This window comes from Carcharodon carcharias, chromosome 12, assembly GCF_017639515.1.
Source record: "Carcharodon carcharias isolate sCarCar2 chromosome 12, sCarCar2.pri, whole genome shotgun sequence".
Lineage (NCBI taxonomy): Eukaryota > Metazoa > Chordata > Chondrichthyes > Lamniformes > Lamnidae > Carcharodon > Carcharodon carcharias.
Window position 1 is genome coordinate 113,095,506 of NC_054478.1, and position 17,675 is coordinate 113,113,180.

At 41.7% G+C, this 17,675-nt stretch overlaps 1 protein-coding gene across 3 annotated transcripts in view; it reads left to right on the forward strand.

Annotated features, from left to right (window-relative positions):
- pikfyve (phosphoinositide kinase, FYVE finger containing) overlaps positions 1-17,675 on the forward strand; it is a 173,568-nt gene that overhangs the window by 90,460 nt on the left and 65,433 nt on the right. For 2 of the 3 annotated variants that reach the window (XM_041200720.1, XM_041200722.1), the window contains exons 11-20: positions 6,747-6,894; positions 9,836-10,003; positions 11,055-11,117; positions 12,261-12,390; positions 13,060-13,240; positions 13,972-14,046; positions 14,163-14,270; positions 14,447-14,587; positions 15,206-15,332; positions 16,380-17,599. In XM_041200720.1, coding sequence (XP_041056654.1) covers positions 6,747-6,894; positions 9,836-10,003; positions 11,055-11,117; positions 12,261-12,390; positions 13,060-13,240; positions 13,972-14,046; positions 14,163-14,270; positions 14,447-14,587; positions 15,206-15,332; positions 16,380-17,599 — 2,361 coding nt within the window. The remainder of the gene's footprint in view (positions 1-6,746; positions 6,895-9,835; positions 10,004-11,054; positions 11,118-12,260; positions 12,391-13,059; positions 13,241-13,971; positions 14,047-14,162; positions 14,271-14,446; positions 14,588-15,205; positions 15,333-16,379; positions 17,600-17,675) is intronic. The other variant, XM_041200723.1, reaches the window with a different exon arrangement.

A 17,675-nucleotide genomic window follows, 5' to 3' on the forward strand; every position in this document is an offset into this window, starting at 1 on the left:
TTTAGTTTTACAGTAGTATTAATTCTAAATGTACCTAAGACACATTTAAAACAAGAAAAAAATTCAAATGATTTGAACCATGTCAGGCAGGGAAATATAAGCAAACTATCTTGACTTGTTCAGCTACAGGACAAATCTCTACTACAACCCAGGGCAGAATTTTCAGTTTGAAGCGTGGGGGAAGTGGGGGTGGGCCCTGCAAGTCCGCGTGTAAAATGTCGCACGGTGATGTCGAGCGAGTGTCCTGATGTCACCACGTGCCATCGCGATATTTTGCTGGGCGGGTGCGCGATGATGTCCGACGTGCGCCTGCCATAATTAACAGGCCAGTTACGGCCCTTTAGTCTTCAATCGACAGCGATTTTTAGGTGCTCATGCGATCTTCGGATGAGTGCAACGGGCAGGCGGGTAAGAGACTTTTCTATGAACCTCATCCACAGGTGGGATAAGAGGTCTCAGTGGGGTCGTCAATCTGCTTTGTGGAGTACTTATTGGAGAAAGTATTTTAAACTTGCCTGTGTGATTTGCAGTAGTTCAGAACACATTCCAGCAGCTTTCTGTGTACTTTGAACCTTCAGGTCAGCACTCTGCAGTCAGGAATCTTTTGCGGGCCTGTAGCTTTCCAGAAGCCTCCCAATAGCCTGGGTATGGGTTCTGACATGTCCACTGGAGGCAGCTCCTCTGAGGAGGGAGGGAGGGCTAGAAGGAGGAGGAGGCCAGGAGTGCACATTCAGCCTCCAAGGGAGCCACCTTTGGGAGTACAGGCGCAGGCACAAGGGGTGCAGGGCCAAGGTGGAAGATGCCACTATCCTGCTGCCAGGGTATACAGGCAGGGAAGCAGCTACCTCAGTGTGTCTTGAGGTGCAGTGCCGAAGGAGGCTCCGACTGTCAAGGGAGACAGTGAACTATATCTGTCAGATGATCGGTCCTGAGATTTCGCCTAACAGTGTAGGCGGACACCCCATGCCAGTGGCACTGAAGGTCACAGCTGCCCTCAATCTCTATGCCTCTGGCTCCGTCCAGGCTTCGGTGAATGATCTTTGCGGTGTCTCCCAATCAACTGTCCACACTTGTGTCAAGCAGATCACAGACGCTCTGTTCAGACGGGCATTGACTTTCATCCACTTCCGCTGCGACCAGACAAGCCAGGCACAGAGAGCCAGAGGCTTCGCGTCCATTGCTGGCTTCCCCCCGTGTCCAGGGTGCAATAGACTGCACACGTGTGACCATTAAGGCGCCAGTAGGTGAGCCCGGTGCCTTCGTCGACAGGAAGGGCTTCCACTCCATGAACGTGCAGATAGTGTGTGATCACAGGACGCTGATTCTACAAGTCTGTGCAAGGTACCTAGGCAGCTCCCACGATGCCTACATCCTCAGACACTCCCAGGTGCAGGGTCTCTTCATTGCTCCAGCCCGGCTTGATGGATGGGTGCTGGTTGACAAGGGCTATCCCCTCAGAAGGTGGCTCATGACACCTCTCCGCCATCCCAGATCAGAAACTGAGCAGCACTACAAAAGGAGCCATGCCTCCACAAGGGCTGTGGTGGAGAGAGCCATTGGTCTTCTCAAGATGTGCTGCTGATGCCAGGACTGCTCGGGGCGCACTCCAGTACCCCACAGATCATGTGTCGTTAATAGTGGTTGCATGCTGCGCTCTCCACAATCTTGTGCTGGAAAGAGGGGACACAGTGGACGATGAAGACATCGACGCAGTGCCTGTGACTGCACATGATGAGTCTAGCACTGATTCTGAGGATGAGCATACACAGGGAAATGCTGAGGGGGTAGATGTTGACACAGGACTACACAAAGGAGGCAGGGACACCCGGAAGGTTTTAATCCAATGAACCTTCAGCTAGCACAACACCAATGATTTAGCAGGAGCAGCCTTGCCTGGCGCATCCATACTTGGCACTTAAGTGCAAAATCTGCCAGGTCATCAGTAGGAACAAAGGGCCTTGTACATAAATTTGAATGTTCAAACAAACACTCGTGACATTTTTCTTAAAAATACACATGCAGAGCAAACGAGCCACCCTCAGCCATGGTCACACATCTGATTTTTAATTTTCAAATCAGATGTTCTCCCAATTGCAAAAAAATACTGTAGGCAAGCAAAAATAAATTCCAAGGACCTAATCTAGGGCCAACATAAAAGTGCCACTGAGAAACCCGTGGTGTGCCTAATGTGTCTTACGTTTCTGTTTACGAGTGCTACATCTTGGTGCTGCCCCGTTGCTCGGTGTGGCAGCTGAGACAGCCTGCTGACTCTGCTGTCCTGTTGGCCTCAATGACCTTGGCGGTCATCCTTTGGCCCCTGGAACCTGTGCTTGGCCCGCCTAGGAGGGAACTGCCAGCTCCACAGCTGGCATCTCCTCAGTCGTCGCAGCCTCACCGGATGATATGGTCACTGGGAGAGGGGTGGAGGAGCTGGTGCCCTTATTCGGAGCGCCCTGAGAGGAGCCCGCAGATACAACAGGCAGCTGCTGCGGTCGCCTTGGACCTCCCTGGGATGGATGGGCAACGAGCTGGGAAGCTTGAAGCCCACACCATCTCCTGCACTGACCAGCTGTGGACAATGCCCCTGTGAGGGCTTGCAGGCCCAAGTGCAACCCCTGGTAGCCCCCCTCCATGAGAGTTGCACTCTCTCCATGGAGGAAGCACGAAGCATGATTGCATCAGTGATGCTCCGCGTGGACTCCTCCACCACGGACACCAAGCGAAGCATAGCCTCATGTATCACTCTCAGATGCCTCCGCACACCTGGCCGCATTTTCTGCAGCTGCTGCGTCACGGACGACTTCAGAGGCACATCATCAGGCACCAACTGAGCATGTGCCTGGTCCACTGCAGTCCTCCAACTGCTGGTACCATCGGCACTCTGTCTCTGACAGCTCCTGCAGCGATTGTGAAGTGGCCTCTCCACTGGGCCCCGGGACACTAACCGATGATCCAATGCCCACCGAGGTGCTAGGATCTGTGCTGGTGCCTGCCTCGCAGAAATGGTGTGACGCAGGTGACACTTGAGGGCCCTCAGGTGTGAGAGGGGGCATCTGCAGCTCCTTCTGCCAGCCATGCTCTGATGATGCTGAAATGAACAACAAGGACAGTCGATCATTTAGCGTGCACACAGTGACACACTTCATCCCTTTCCCCCTTTCTCATTATGCGCTCAACCTTCCAGAACCAATAGGCACGAACATTGGTGGGGTGGTAAATGATGAAGAGGATAGCCTTACATTACAGGAGCTTATAGATGGGTTGGTCAGGTGCCAAATGGAATTTAACGTGGATAAGTGAGGTGATGCACTTGGGCAAGACAAACAAGACACAGGAATACACTATGAATGGTTGGATCGTGGGAAGTAACGAGGATCAGAGTGTGCATGTCCACTAGTCCCTTAGATTGGCGGGACAAGGGTATTTAAGAAGGCATATGGCATACTTGACTTTATTAGCCGAGGCACAGAATATAGGAGCAGGGAAGTAATGTTCCAACTGCAGAAAACGCTGCTTAGGCCACCGCTACAGTTCTGAAATGTGCTTTATGGGAGGGATGTGATTGCAGTGGAGAGAGTGCAGAGGACATTTACCGGGATGTTGGTTGGCCTGGAGAGTTTCACTTATGAGGAGTGATTGCATAGACTGGGGTTATTTCCCCTGGAGCAGAGGAGAGTGAGGAGTGACTTGATTGAGGTACATAAACTTATGAGGGGCATAGATAGGGTAGACAGAAAGGAACTTTTCCCTTTGGGGGAGGGATCAGTAACCAGGTGGCATAGATTTAAGGTAAGGGGCATTAGATTTACAGGGGATGTGATGGACAACTTTTGCACACAGAGGGTGGTGGGAATGTGGAACGCACTGCCTGAAAGGGTAGTAGATGCAGAAACCCTCATAACATATAATAAGTTTTTGAATGTGCACTTGCGATGCCATGACATTAAAGGCTATGGGCATAGTACTGGGAAATGGGATTAAAATATTTAGGTATGTGTTTGATCCGTGCATCCTCGAAGGGCCTTTTTCTGTGCTCCACACCTCTGACTCTATCACTCTCTGACAGAGCAATGTTGCAACAATAACAAATTTGATAATCATCAGTGTTATGGATATTAGGAGGACATTGTGGATCTCACTGTTGGCTCAATACCTGGCCATTCCACCCCAGCCTTACCGACACCAGTTGACCTGGGTGCATGGCGCCCCTCAAGTTCAAGGGCTTCCTGCTGGAAGCTGCTTAACATGAGGTGGTGTGCCTGGCCGCTTCCAGACCTTGCACGCTCCAAGGCATTATGAGCATTCTTCTCCTGAGAAAGAGAGAACACCATTCATTACGGCAAATTGTACATGGACTCTGCACGCGCACGCTGCATCCCCAACCACAATGGGCCATATCAGGCCTTCATTGCCTCCTCTCCCCACTACTGCTGATCACTCACGCAAAGATAGTACGCCTGCTCCCAGTTCCTCCAATGGCCACCTTGGATACATGCTGCGTACATCACTTTAGGAACCACACAGTCTTTGCTTCCATAGCAGGGACACGCAACTACATGCAGCGTCGAGGGCAGCAGATGGCTCTTTGCCACGGTGCCTTGAGGCTCCCCTTCTATCATCTCATCACCCTGAATAGGAGTTCTGAGTATGCGCCTAACCGCATCTCTTGCAGGTTGCCCCCTAGTCATGTGTGACTAGGAGCAACACATGGTGCAGGGGAGAACTCATCTCCTCATGAACTACTCAGGCTGATCTAAGCATGGGCACTATCTGCATGCCCACACAGCGAAGGAAGAATGCCCTACATGACTCAATGCAGTCACAACAGTAAGACTTGGAGGGGGAGTGGGGTGGGGGGGAGGTGGCTGCACCTCAAAGTCTAAGGCTACCTGCTGGTTTAAATGCCCCACTCCAACACAGTACTCACCCTTCCAGAGAGCAACAAATCGTTGAAGCGCTTACAGCACTGGATCCAGGAGCACCACACTACGTTGCGGGAGCTCACCACCTCCTCCCAGGCACGTTTGGTCATGTCGGGGGGCCTCCTCCTCCCATCCTTGGGCACCAACAACTCCCACTGTGCTGCCAACTCCTCAAGGAGGGCAGCAAGGCATTCATCTGAAAAGCGAGGGACACCCTCAAACTGGACATTGTCACCAGCCTACAGGAGGCTGCCAGGCCTTTTAAACAGACTGCCGGGTTGCCATTGGACCCGGCGACCTGTGCACACGCCCGCTGCAACCTGGACACTCCTGGTCTCCACAGGACACGGCAAATACGCTGGGCGGGCCTTAATTGACCCGCCCACGTAAAATGGTGGCGCGGACCCAATTAAGGGCGGCAATCAGGTCCACGACTGCCTGCATCCGCTCTTATCCCTTGCACCCACTCTTATCCCTCCCACCACCACCCCCCACCCCCCAAACAATGGAAAATTCTGCCCCTAGTGTTGGCTGCATTCATTTTTATTCAATGGCATTTTCTTTTGTAAACTAACATGTTCACTTTAGCTAAATAAATTTGTTTTCACTTTCAGATAGATGGGTTTATTCACAAATATTTAAGTTTGGTGGTAAGCCAAAGCGCTCATTCTTCCATGTCAAAAGACCGATTTGTCACCATTTTGCTAGTTGTAACCTTAATGTTGGCTTTGGAAAGGAGGCCTGGCCAACTTGTTTCCAGTCCCTTAAATACAAGATCAGGAAAAAGAGAAGAGGAGACTGGAATTTTGCTCTTCAGCATGGAATTCTAGTGAAGCAGGACATCTTACTATCCTGTCAAATTTGCCGCAGCTTCGACCAATTTTCCATGTTCAATGTTCATCTCATGCCCGTGATGAGCTCTGAATGTGCTTCCTGCCACCAAAAGATAACCTGCCAGTGTAAAAGCACAAAAGCCTGGCAGCATTGCAGCAGATGTGATGAAGTACCTTAAAGAGGCAGCTATTCCCAAAGGTGACAGCCTTTGGCAGGTCAGTACTGGACCGGACTTGATAGGAGAAGAGACTGTTACAAGACCCTCCCCCTTTGGCAGAGGAATTCTGAACCTTTACTTTTGCTTCCTGGCACTTCCTTCCACATGGTGGCTCTGGACGAGGGTGGTAAGTGTGGGAAATGGATGGGAAATCCTCTTGGGACCTGGCCCCTAAGCAAAAGCTGCCATTTATGTGCAGTTGGCAGGGAAATAATGGCCAGTGGCCTCTCAGGGTTTGGGGGAAGAAAATTGTGATCAGAGCAGTGAAGTGATAGTAGACCTCACCGCGTGAATTTTCGTTTACTCCTAACACAGCCCTGTTCAGTCTTACATAGGATCCCAGCCAAATCACTTATGTTGAAGCTGTTCCTTAGATTTTTCTCGATTGTCAGTTGGTTTGCTGCATGCTCTATGTATTTTGTGTTCTCATTTTTGAGAAAAGGAAAACAATTGTTAATTCTCTACCACATTCCCCTAATTCATGCTTGAGGGTATTAAATTTCAAACTTCCCTGTGCGTTAAACAATAAAGAAGCTAGAGAATTGAAAGTGGTGTCTAAGGAAGTTATTGAACAGTGGGAAGTACTTTTATCTATACGTTCATGTTTCACGCTGAAAAAAGTTAGTTTGTGTTAAATGTAGCATCTGAGACTTTCCATTTGAACACTGACATTTATAAACAGCCTGTTTCAAATAATTACAAATTCTAACCTGCCATATGAAGGAACAAGATTTGGAAGAGGAACTTTCTTAAACCAATGTCTTGAATTCCAGAGTACAGAGTTTTCCGAGACACCCTCTCCAGACAGCGATTCAATAAATTCGGTCGAAGGCAATTCTGAACCATCATGGTTTAAGGACATCAAGTTTGATGACAGCGACACTGAGCAGATGCAGGATGATGGAGAAGAAATCATGCAAAGTAAGTCATGTTTTTAAAGATGCAGCAGGTAAGGTTAATTCTTTATACTGAGAGGTGGAAAGAAGTGTGAGAGCTTACATTTTAATAGTAGTTGGGTATTATTGCTAATATAGAGAACAATTAATTTGAAGCGTATAAAAACCTTTTTTTACATGTGTATATAGTTCTTGCCAAATTAATTTTTTTTCTCAAAAGAAAGGGAGAAACAAGAACTTTTGGTTAGAAAAATTGCTACTCAGTAAACACCCTAAGAGCACTTCAGATGCTTCTGTATCTGAGGAATTGGTGAAGCACATTTATGAAACTTGAATGGAAAATGGAGAAAAAGTTCTGGTCAGTTCTAATAACCCTATTATTTCTCAATCAGTTCCTTATCAATCTACTTATCAATCTGCTGGCAAGCACTTCTTACCTGTTGATCAAAATGAAGGGCTGAGGTTCTCCCATTAATACATGCTACACCCCCACACCTACCTGACTTGTTAGTCACACCCTCCTGACATAGTTGCTGTAACTGTTTTTTTTGTATGACTGATATTTAGTTGGATTATGAAACTGCAGCTTGTTTAATTCCCTGGGATAGTGGGGTTTGAATGCGAGAGAAGACTAGAAGGTATGTTATGCCCTGGTGATGCAAATACAAAAATCCATCAGAGCTTTGACATTTGCGAATTTCTGAAAATACCTGATCAGTGCTTTTTACACAGTAGCAAAGCTATGCTTTTCCTCAAGATTTTAAAAAGAAATATAGACTAGCCAAGGAGTAGCAAAAGAGCCTATAATTAATTTCGTTAGACTTTGGCAACACAAAGAAGTAAAGTTTCAGTCTAATGTGTAACTTCACAACAATCCTAACTTTGAACCTTGGTTTTGATAAATGGAGTAGAGAAGCTGCACAGTGTGTTAGAATTATAGCAATAATTGACAGAAACATGGATAGATAGGACCCATTTTAATTCCATTTCCATACTCTGCTGCTGTGGAGTGATGCTGAGAAGACAGTAAGCAATTCCCCATTTGGATGGAGTGGGAGGGGAGTGTTCAATTCTTTGTGAAGAGAGGAACATAGAGAAGGTCACTTTCCTGCAAGAAGTACATGAGCCAGGAACATCAAAAAAGTAGTAAAACAAGAGACACCAAAAGATATTACAGCTGATCTGGTGAGGCCTGCCAGAACTGCTGCTTTGTAAATATCTATCAGTGATGTGTACATGTGAGAATTTGTGTAGTAATATCCATTGAACATGTTCTATTTGTAATGATACATTTACACTTTTTGTACTTCATTTCATAAATTATTTAAAGTTCATCTTTTGACATATGTAAATGGGAAGTTTTAAAGAAGTTAAAGAAATTTGCCTTGTATAGCTTCTTTGGTACTTGAACACTGTACATATGTGTGTATGTTTGCTGCCCACTGCTAAATTCTAACATTGGTTAGTGGTGATTGCTCTTCTCTATTGTATGTTTTTTCCACTTCCTATTTTGTACTCGTGCAGAATTGGTAAGGTTCCCTGTCCCATGTACTGATCGGTATATTCTGTTTCTTAAAATGTATAGTTAAGCATAAAAAAAACTACTTTAAGCACCATCACAATCAGCACACTTTTAATGGTCTGTTTACAGTGCAGCCAAGAGTTCAAATCAGTCCATTTCCTTCTGTGGACTATCTTTATTTCTAATCCAGTGTAGAATGTATCATACAAGTAGTATACAGTGTATACTATTTCCAGTTTTGCTATTTGAGCATTGTTTGTGTTAGAATGGTAGAAATATGGTTGCTCAAAATACAGAATACATGCTATTTCATATTGTGTGGTGTATTTATATTCTATCTCTAGTGGCCATAGTTGTGAGAACTTTCATGACTGTTATTTGTACTGTTGCCCTGCCATGGATTTATGAAGCATTTATGTAAGTGGCACAATTATTACCATAAGTTTAACTTTTAAAAGATGTTCTCTTGTGTTCCTGTTCCTTCCCCTTAATATGTTGTTTTGGATACTTCAGCATGTAGGTTTTCTGCAAGGTTACTTTGGTCATGAAAATAGCTGCTTATATTTTTGTCATCTTTGATGTGGAGAACTTTCTTGTGTTTTGCAGTCTGAAGAAAGCTGCTAAACTGAACTAGGTAAACAGTAATAGCTTTACAATGGCATTTAGTTGTCCAGCAAATGTTTGATATTAAATAGACTCTAGCATGCATGTTACAAAAACAAATTGAGATCAAAACACTATACATGCACTAAATAGTTGAGTGACACTGTATTGAGGAAAGAGAAAAAGAGCTGCAAAGCTGTGGTGAAGAAGGAGAGGAACAAGAACGTGAATGCCAACACGACATGATGACATTTTAATTTTATTTTCAGCTGCATTAGCTATTACAGGAGAAAAATAAAATGACATTTACAGCGATGGTGAATCTTTTTGAAATTGTGCCATTAAGTAACAAAGCGTAGGCTTATCTGATTGTTACATGCCAACATCAGTGAGACTTCTCGCTTCCCTGTTTTATGGTGTCTGCCTTTCCCTGTTCCAGGTCATTAATTTTCCCATTCCGGTTTGCAGAGTCATCTAAATGGGAGGGTGTCCAAGATATGAGCCAAGCAAAACACAAACTTCAAGTACAAATGTGTCTTCATGTCATGGCATGCAAGAATCTCGAATTGCTGCTAAATACCTTGGGCAAATTAAGATTTTCACTTTCCACTAGAATTAACCATTCTTGCAACTTTGGGCACCTGTGCCATTGATCCATCACCACTGTGATACAGGCTACATTGTGGCACAACAAACTGATTCAGAATTGAATACCAAGTGTTTAGTGTTAAATTTAAAAAAAATACAAGCCATAACCTGGCTTGGTACACAATTTGCATGTCATAGGCTGAAAGTGCTTTGCTTGAATTTCCACGAACACAGTCATCATAATTTTTTACAGGCTTTTCCAGCCCTAGCAAGCGTACATCAGTAAGCAGCTTTCAGTCAGTCGTGGACAGCGACTCTGCAGCTTCTATCAGCCTAAATGTGGAACTGGACAATGTCAACTTTCATATCAAGAAACATTCCAAGTACCCGTATGTCCCAACACATCCAGCAGATCAGAAAGGTATGGAAGGGAAAAAGAAACACAATGCTAGAAAGAGTGGTAGGAATGAAGTTTAGTTCTTTACTCCAATGCTTTGGAAGAAGATAATGCCCAAGAAGAAGTAAATGTGACTGAAGGTTAAGCAATGGTTGACATCTTATGGTTAGTATAGAGTTTTGAAGCCTAGCTTTTACTTTGAGGAAAATCTTCATTAAAAAAAATGTTGCTGTAATTTTTTTTATTGGAGAAGTGAACCTTATGCCTTTGAATACTGGACTGTCTTTGCACCTTGGCTTGCCAATGAAACAGTCCTGATTATTTTACCACCTCTTGCCCAAACCCCTGCACACTGCTTTATCACCATTCCCTGTACAAAAAAAAGATTAATCTGTTAACTAAGTTCTGTAACTTTTATTTCCAGATTTATGCATGATAACATTTGTTTTTATATCTGCTTTGCAGCCAGCTTTTGCACTCTGACTGACCTAGTACTCTGTGGATGACATGTTGTTGTCTTTTTGCTATGCTGGATGCCTACAAGCTTGTGTCCCTGTCCTTGTTTATCTTTTTCATCTTTTCTTGGCCTGTCAATTTTAAAACCACAGTTACCTCATTCATTTACTATCACAGTACTGCTGTTGTTTAATGTCTCCTTGTATTTCAGCTTTCCTAAGCTAATGTCATCGTTGCTGCAAGGCCCTGTAATTTGCTGAGTACAATGCATCTATATGATTTTGGTGCTGTGTTTTCTCTTATCCTGTTATTGTGCTAAACCAAGGTTTGTTTAGTCTCCTCTGTGTTGCTTCTAGATAGCCAACTTTTGCACACAAACCTTTGAAAGGGGACCCTTTGGGATATAGCTAAGACTAAATGGTTTAGTGTTTTACATTTTTGAATGCTACAATTTTCAGAAAAAAATTCACAAACTTTTATTTTGTGTTAATAAACAGCTATAAACAAAATTGTTTTTAAAAAAATGCTGATTTCAATTCCAATAGCCATTTGCAGGCATGTGGACTATATATTGTAGTTAGCTGCTAGCTGACCTATGTCAATTTATGTCCTTTGACAGAGTTCTTGGTATCTGAAGATGGAGTACAGCAAGTCATTGGTATAAGTGATGCCTTTATTAAAGGTAAGTAAAAGTTTAGGTGTAAAATTCATAACGATAATAAGTACAGAATGGTTTGTTTGAGGGATCTATAACCATGACTATGAATTTGCCTTAAATGCCTGAAAGATTTAAGTAAAATTTGCAAGATGTATGGTTATTTGTACTTGTATGTAAACTTAATTGGTTACACTCCTCCCTCTGAGACAAGATTTAAGTCTATCCCAAAAGCCTGGATTTAATCTAGGCTGATACTGGGGGAAGTGACATTTTTAGTTGAGAAGGCCCTGCCTGCTTCCAAGTGAATGTAATTGATCTCATGATCCTATTTAAAGATAAGGAGTCTCACAGTATCTCAATGAACATTCCTTCAACGTCACTAAAACACAGATTATCTGGTCATTTGTTGTGAGTGACTTCACTGTGCACAATTGACTGCTGCGTTTTCTTGCTTAGTAGTGACTGTACTTCTTCAAAATTAAGTCATTGGTTGTGAAATGCTTTAAAGCACCCTGAAGACGGGATATAAGATGACATAAAACTGTCAGTTCTTGCTTTTTCTCACCAGTTGAGCCATATGCAGGAACCAGATTACTTCTATGAAAAAAACAAAGAATATAGATTTCTATTGTTGAATTCCATTAACTTGTCTGCTAATATTGACAGCAGTAATTTCACAACTCTGGTCATTCATTGTTTCTTTAAAGTTAAATCATATTCCAGAATGTGCTTAACAGAAATAGAAATTCTGTTTCTGTGCTTGCCAACAGATAATTTTCAGCCCATTCACTTAAGTAAAGAGGGCTGCTGAATGTCGAAGCTGTTTTTTAACCCATCGTTCCTGAGAAATATTTATATGCTGCATCTAACTAAATCCTATGGTTTTTTAATCAGCATGTATAAAGTATAATAAAATACTTGCATTTACGTGGTACCTGTCATGGCCACCAGACATCCCAAAATGCTTTACAATGATTATGTAGGAAACGCAGCAGCCAGCTCCCACAAACAGCAATGTGGTAATGACCATTTAATCTGTTTTGCGATGCTGCTTGATGACTAAACATTATTAAAATGTACCAAAAAAAACCAAGATCTTAATTTCTGCAATTTCCTTTTGAACTGTTGAAAGGTATACTTTAAATTATTCCTGCATTTTGTCTTCAGAATCTCTCTTTAATCGTCGGGTTGAAGAAAAATCCAAAGATCTCCTTTTTACACCACTTGGGTGGCATCACAGCTCCCTGGAACACCTTAGGGAAGAAAATGGCGAGAAACAAGCAATGGAGAGACTACTGTATGTACATATGTTAAAGCTACAATATGATCTCATGTAGCTCTATTGTAATTTTTAAAAAAATAAAAGCTTGCTTTGCTCAATGTGAGGCAGAAGTATGAAATAATAGATGCACCTACCCCTTCTGGTATGTTATGTTAGATCTATGTTACAAAAAAATGCAGCTTTTATGTTTAAAATGCATGAAGCACTGATTAAAATGTTTGGTAGCTTCTCTATCCTCTGTAGAAAGAAATAGAAAATCAAATTTCAATTGAAAGGTTTAAATATTAATTTATTTTAACATCTATTTAAATTGATTGTAGTATGCAAGAAATTGAACTAGCATTTAAAGTTAAGGTGAGCAATAAATAATTTGTATGAATGGTTAGCGTCTATATATGTGAAAAACAATAGTTAATTTGTAGTTGTCCATTTTTTGACATTTCTATTTTAGTAGAGATCCAGGTGTTCAGGAAACCTTTCATTTATGTAATATTTTGAAAGCCAGCACTTGAATTATCACCATTTTCATAATTGCTAACATTCTAAGCAGGATTGTAATTATATGATGGAAAATATTTTAAATCTTATGTGTGCATTAAAGATGTGCAGTTTTCAGTTCAAATTTACATTGTAGTAACAGTATGAACAATTGACTTCTGTTTTCTATCTTATTTTTACACCCAGTTCAGCTAACCATAGCCATATGATGGCCTTGTTGCAGCAGTTGCTGTACAGTGAATCTCTCTCACTATCCTGGAGAGACATCATTGTTCCGGTGGTCCGCCAGGTTGTACAGACTGTACATCCAGATGTTAAGAACAATGATGATGACATGGATATCCGCCAGTTTGTTCATATAAAAAAGGTATTATCTGTTGAAGCTAAGTCACATCCACACACACACACACACACACACACACATCAGCATTAGTATGAAAAATTGTGTTCAATTTACAAAGCTTCATTTCAACACAAGCACCTCTTTTTAAAAAATCACTGTCTACCAGCTGGAACTTCTAATTGATTTTGTTTTAGTCATTAGGTCTGAGCTTTAGCTCAGTTGGTAGCACTCTCACCTTTGAGTCAGGAGGTTCTGTGTTCAAATCCCATTGTATCAGAACTGTAGCTCCAAAGCTGAACTGTTAAAGATGTTCTGGCTTTTGGATGAGACATGAAACTGAGGCCCCATCTGTGGACACCTGTGACACCATTTCAAAGAAGAGGAGGTGTGGGATCCCTGGTGCCCTGGACAATGTTTATCCCTGAATCCACATCACAAAAGAAATTGTCAATATTGCATTACTGTTTATGTGAGCTTTCTGTGAGCAAATTGACTGCTGTGTTCCCACATTGTAGCAATGACTACGCTTTAAAAGTACTTTATTGGCTGCAAACAATTTGGAATGTCCTGTGGTCGCAAAAGATTCTATACAAGTGCAAGGCCTGTTTTCTCATAATCTATTTACCTTTTTAAAACAAGAATTTAATGTTAGAATTAGTTTTAAATCTAACATGACCTTTCTAATCCCAAATAACCTCAATTTGCTTGCTAACCCAAAAAAATGTATCCCAAGATTATACTTTGCTCTTTTTCAGATACCGGGTGGTAAAAAGTTTGATTCCGCGGTCGTTAATGGGTTTGTTTGTACCAAGAACATAGCCCATAAGAAGGTAATGATAAACTTAAGTCTTCTGTTAATTATTATTTGCATTTTACAAGTTCATGAAGTTCATGTTCGTGATCAGTAGCATTCTTTGAGTATAACAATGGTTCTAAAACTCTGCAGATGAATCCTCACATAAAAAATCCAAAGATTCTGCTGTTGAAGTGCTCTATTGAATACCTCTATCGAGAGGAGACCAAGTTTACATGCATCGATCCCATTGTCCTACAGGTTTGTGTTTCTGAAAACTGGTCTGCATCTTAGTTGCAGTTATGTAAGTTAGATGAATTATATTGCGCAAGGATAATCAGTAAGACAATGTCAGTATGGTTTTCACATATTCACTTCATCATGTTGCATGGTTTATAAATACTGGAGAGTAATGTGATCTGCATTGTGGTACTTAGGAAAGAGAATTTCTGAAGAATTATGTGCAGCGAATAGTGGATGTTCGACCAAATCTGGTTCTTGTGGAAAAGACAGTTTCTCGTATTGCTCAAGATATGCTTCTGGAAAATGGCATCACCTTAGTTATTAATGTAAAACAAGTGAGTTCTCCAATTTTGTCAGTTAGTGTTTAGCTTCTTGACTTTCTCTCAATATGTTATACATGCAAATTTGTGAGGTCTTCATTTTTTTGTGTCATATAAGAGAAACCAACAGCTGTGTAATTGTTACTCAAAATATATTTAAGTTTGGTATCATTGGTTCAATTTTTCAGTGATTTTGAAATTCTGGAAACTTGATTTCGTTTTCATGAGGTATTTTTTCAATGGCATTTTGAGGAACTTCACTGCAGTTTGTATATTGCTATCATATTCCTGTTGGCACTGTTTCAAAGCATACTTGGAAAATATTACTGATCAAGAAGTGAAATCCGAGCTGAATTTCCTTTGGCTAGCCGAAGGACACTGTAGTGAATTATACATGCACACTTAACCACTGTTGGAGTCTACAAGTAAATATGAATCAAAAATATTGAATTGTAAATTTAAAAAAATCTATTTCTGAAAGTTTGCATAGACAGTTATTTTATTAGCTTGACCTCTAAACTGTGAGCCCAGTGCAGAAGATTGAAAATTGGCAAGAGCAGGGGAATGCTGAAGTTTCAATGTTTGTTTCTATGGAAATTGATGCACGACTGTCGCATTTGTTTTTGTGCATAGCAAGTGCTAGATCGAGTGAGTCGTGTTACCCAGGGTGATTTGGTTATGTCAATGGACCAACTTCTGACAAAGCCTCGCCTTGGAACATGCCATAAATTTTTCCTTCAGCCGTTCCAACTACCTAATGGTAAGTAACTTCACATCATGCACCTATGCATTTTTTTCTACTCCCTGAAGCTAGACTTGTGTTGGAGTTCCATGGGTGCTGGTGGCATTATTTCCTATAGTGGACATAGACTGTTGAATATTGGTAGATTATTTCAGCTCAGGAAGTTGTGGCAGTCAAACCTTATCATATGCTCACTTGACATGTCCTCTCTCTCTCCCCCCTCCTTCCCCCCCATTCACCTACCCCTATTAGTGCATGGTTCATTGCCTATCAGTTGAAAATAGAAATTGTGACATTTTTAACATTCCTAATGAGGAAGTATGTTGCCAATTTAATGGCCTCATAACTGACATCAGTTAACTAGGCATAGTCTAGATATTGAATCAAAGATTTTACTGACCTGCCTATCTCGGTGCCTTTCAGGCAATATAAATATCCCCAGAACCATTATTTGTTTCTTTATTGTTTCTCCCAATTTGGGAATATTTCAACTAATTATAAAAAATGAAACTTCAAACACACTATTGTGAAATTATTATAGTTCAATGTATTGTATTATTGTGTCCTGTTCTTAAAAAAATTACAGTGCTCTTAGTATTTTAAAATTGCTGTATTCACAAATAGTTTTGCTAGTCACAGCCACCTAGCAATTTATAATTTCATGGGTAAGTGAATTGTTGGGGCAAGCTAATTGTTACTAATCAGTGGGTGCTGCATGCAAACCAGCATTTACGCTGTTTGCAGTATTTGTAATCCAGATCATGACGTAAACAGCAAATGTAGAAATTCACAAGATGTAGTATGGTGCCAACTCCTGCCTTAAATCCACATACAAATAGGGTTTATGCCTTACTGTGTTGTGTAAGGCCTCATTCTGAATTACTTCAATATTTTGGCAAGAGGCAACACCGTAAACAATATTTAAAAAAACAGTTTCAAAATACATCAGGTCAGAAAGAGAAATGCTGGTTGGGAATTTCCATATATGAATGTCTTTGCTATCGTATGTGACATAACTGGCATATAGTTTTGAATGTCTTGAATTTATCTCCATTTTCCCACCAGGTCACACAAAGACACTCATGTTTTTTGAAGGTTGTCCCCAACATTTGGGCTGTACTGTGAAGCTGAGAGGTGCTTCGGAATATGAATTAGCAAGGGTGAAAGAAATTCTCATATTCATGGTCTGTGTAGCGTATCATTCTCAGCTGGAACTTTCTTTTCTTATGGATGAGTTTGCGATGCCTCCAAGTTTATCTAAAAGTGGATCAATCCATTCCATCATCGATGGTGAGACTGCTGAAAGTGATGGACAAGACTTGTTTAATGACGAGAAGATTGGCAATCTTTCCAAAGACTCTGATGCTCCAATCGAAGATGTCTCCTTGGGATCTGAATTTGCTCCGGCAATTAGTTTTGACTGTCCGAAAGAAAATACATTTTGTGAGGAAGAGAAACCATTGAGAAGAAGTGTTTCCCGAGACAGTATTTTTGTAAAACCTGAGGGGCCCACACCTGATAGCGCTCCTCCAGATTTTGACACCCCTTTTCTTGATTCTCCTATGACGTCCTCTGTCCGTGCATCCATAATGGATTCACTGATATCTGAAAGTAAGAAAGATCAAACACCTCCTGACACTTATCATGCATTCTTACGTGAGCAACCCAGATCTTTAAATGAGTCTGATGATCAGTCAGTGGGAAACAGGCCTAAGCTTTTCCGTGATCCCCTTCAGGATGATACAGATCTGTTCATTACTGAACATGTTACTTCCTCTGAAGATAGACTGAAATCCTACTCTGTTGCATTCAAGCAGGAACTGAAAGATGTCATTCTTTGCATATCTCCTTTCATTACTTTCAGAGAGCCTTTCCTATTGACTGACAAAGGTATGAAATGTCCAACAAGAGACTACTTCCCAGAACAAGTCTATTGGTCCCCTCTCTTGCACAAAGACATAAAGGAAATAGAATTCCGGAGAAAGAAGCAACTGCTCAAGGACTTGACAAACCTTCAGGGACTGAATGGCAATGTGCAGGCAAAGTCTACTCAAATTCTTCCATCTCATGATCTGCTGAGTACTAGAATAACTCATTCCTTAGGAAGTAACCAAAGCCTGTCAAAGCTATTAGCTGATTATAGAGCTAGAGGTGGTAGGATAAAGAACAAAATAATAGATCCCTTTATGCAGAGCAAGGAGGACAGCAGTAAAACAGCGATGAAAGATGGGGAAGAGGAAAACCAACGAGGACAAATCCAGAATGAGCTAATGTGGGCATCAAAGGTAAAGATGTCATTTTTTTTCTTAAAAAGCAGCTTCTTTAAATCAAATGTTTAAGCTCCCAATAACCAGCTATTCA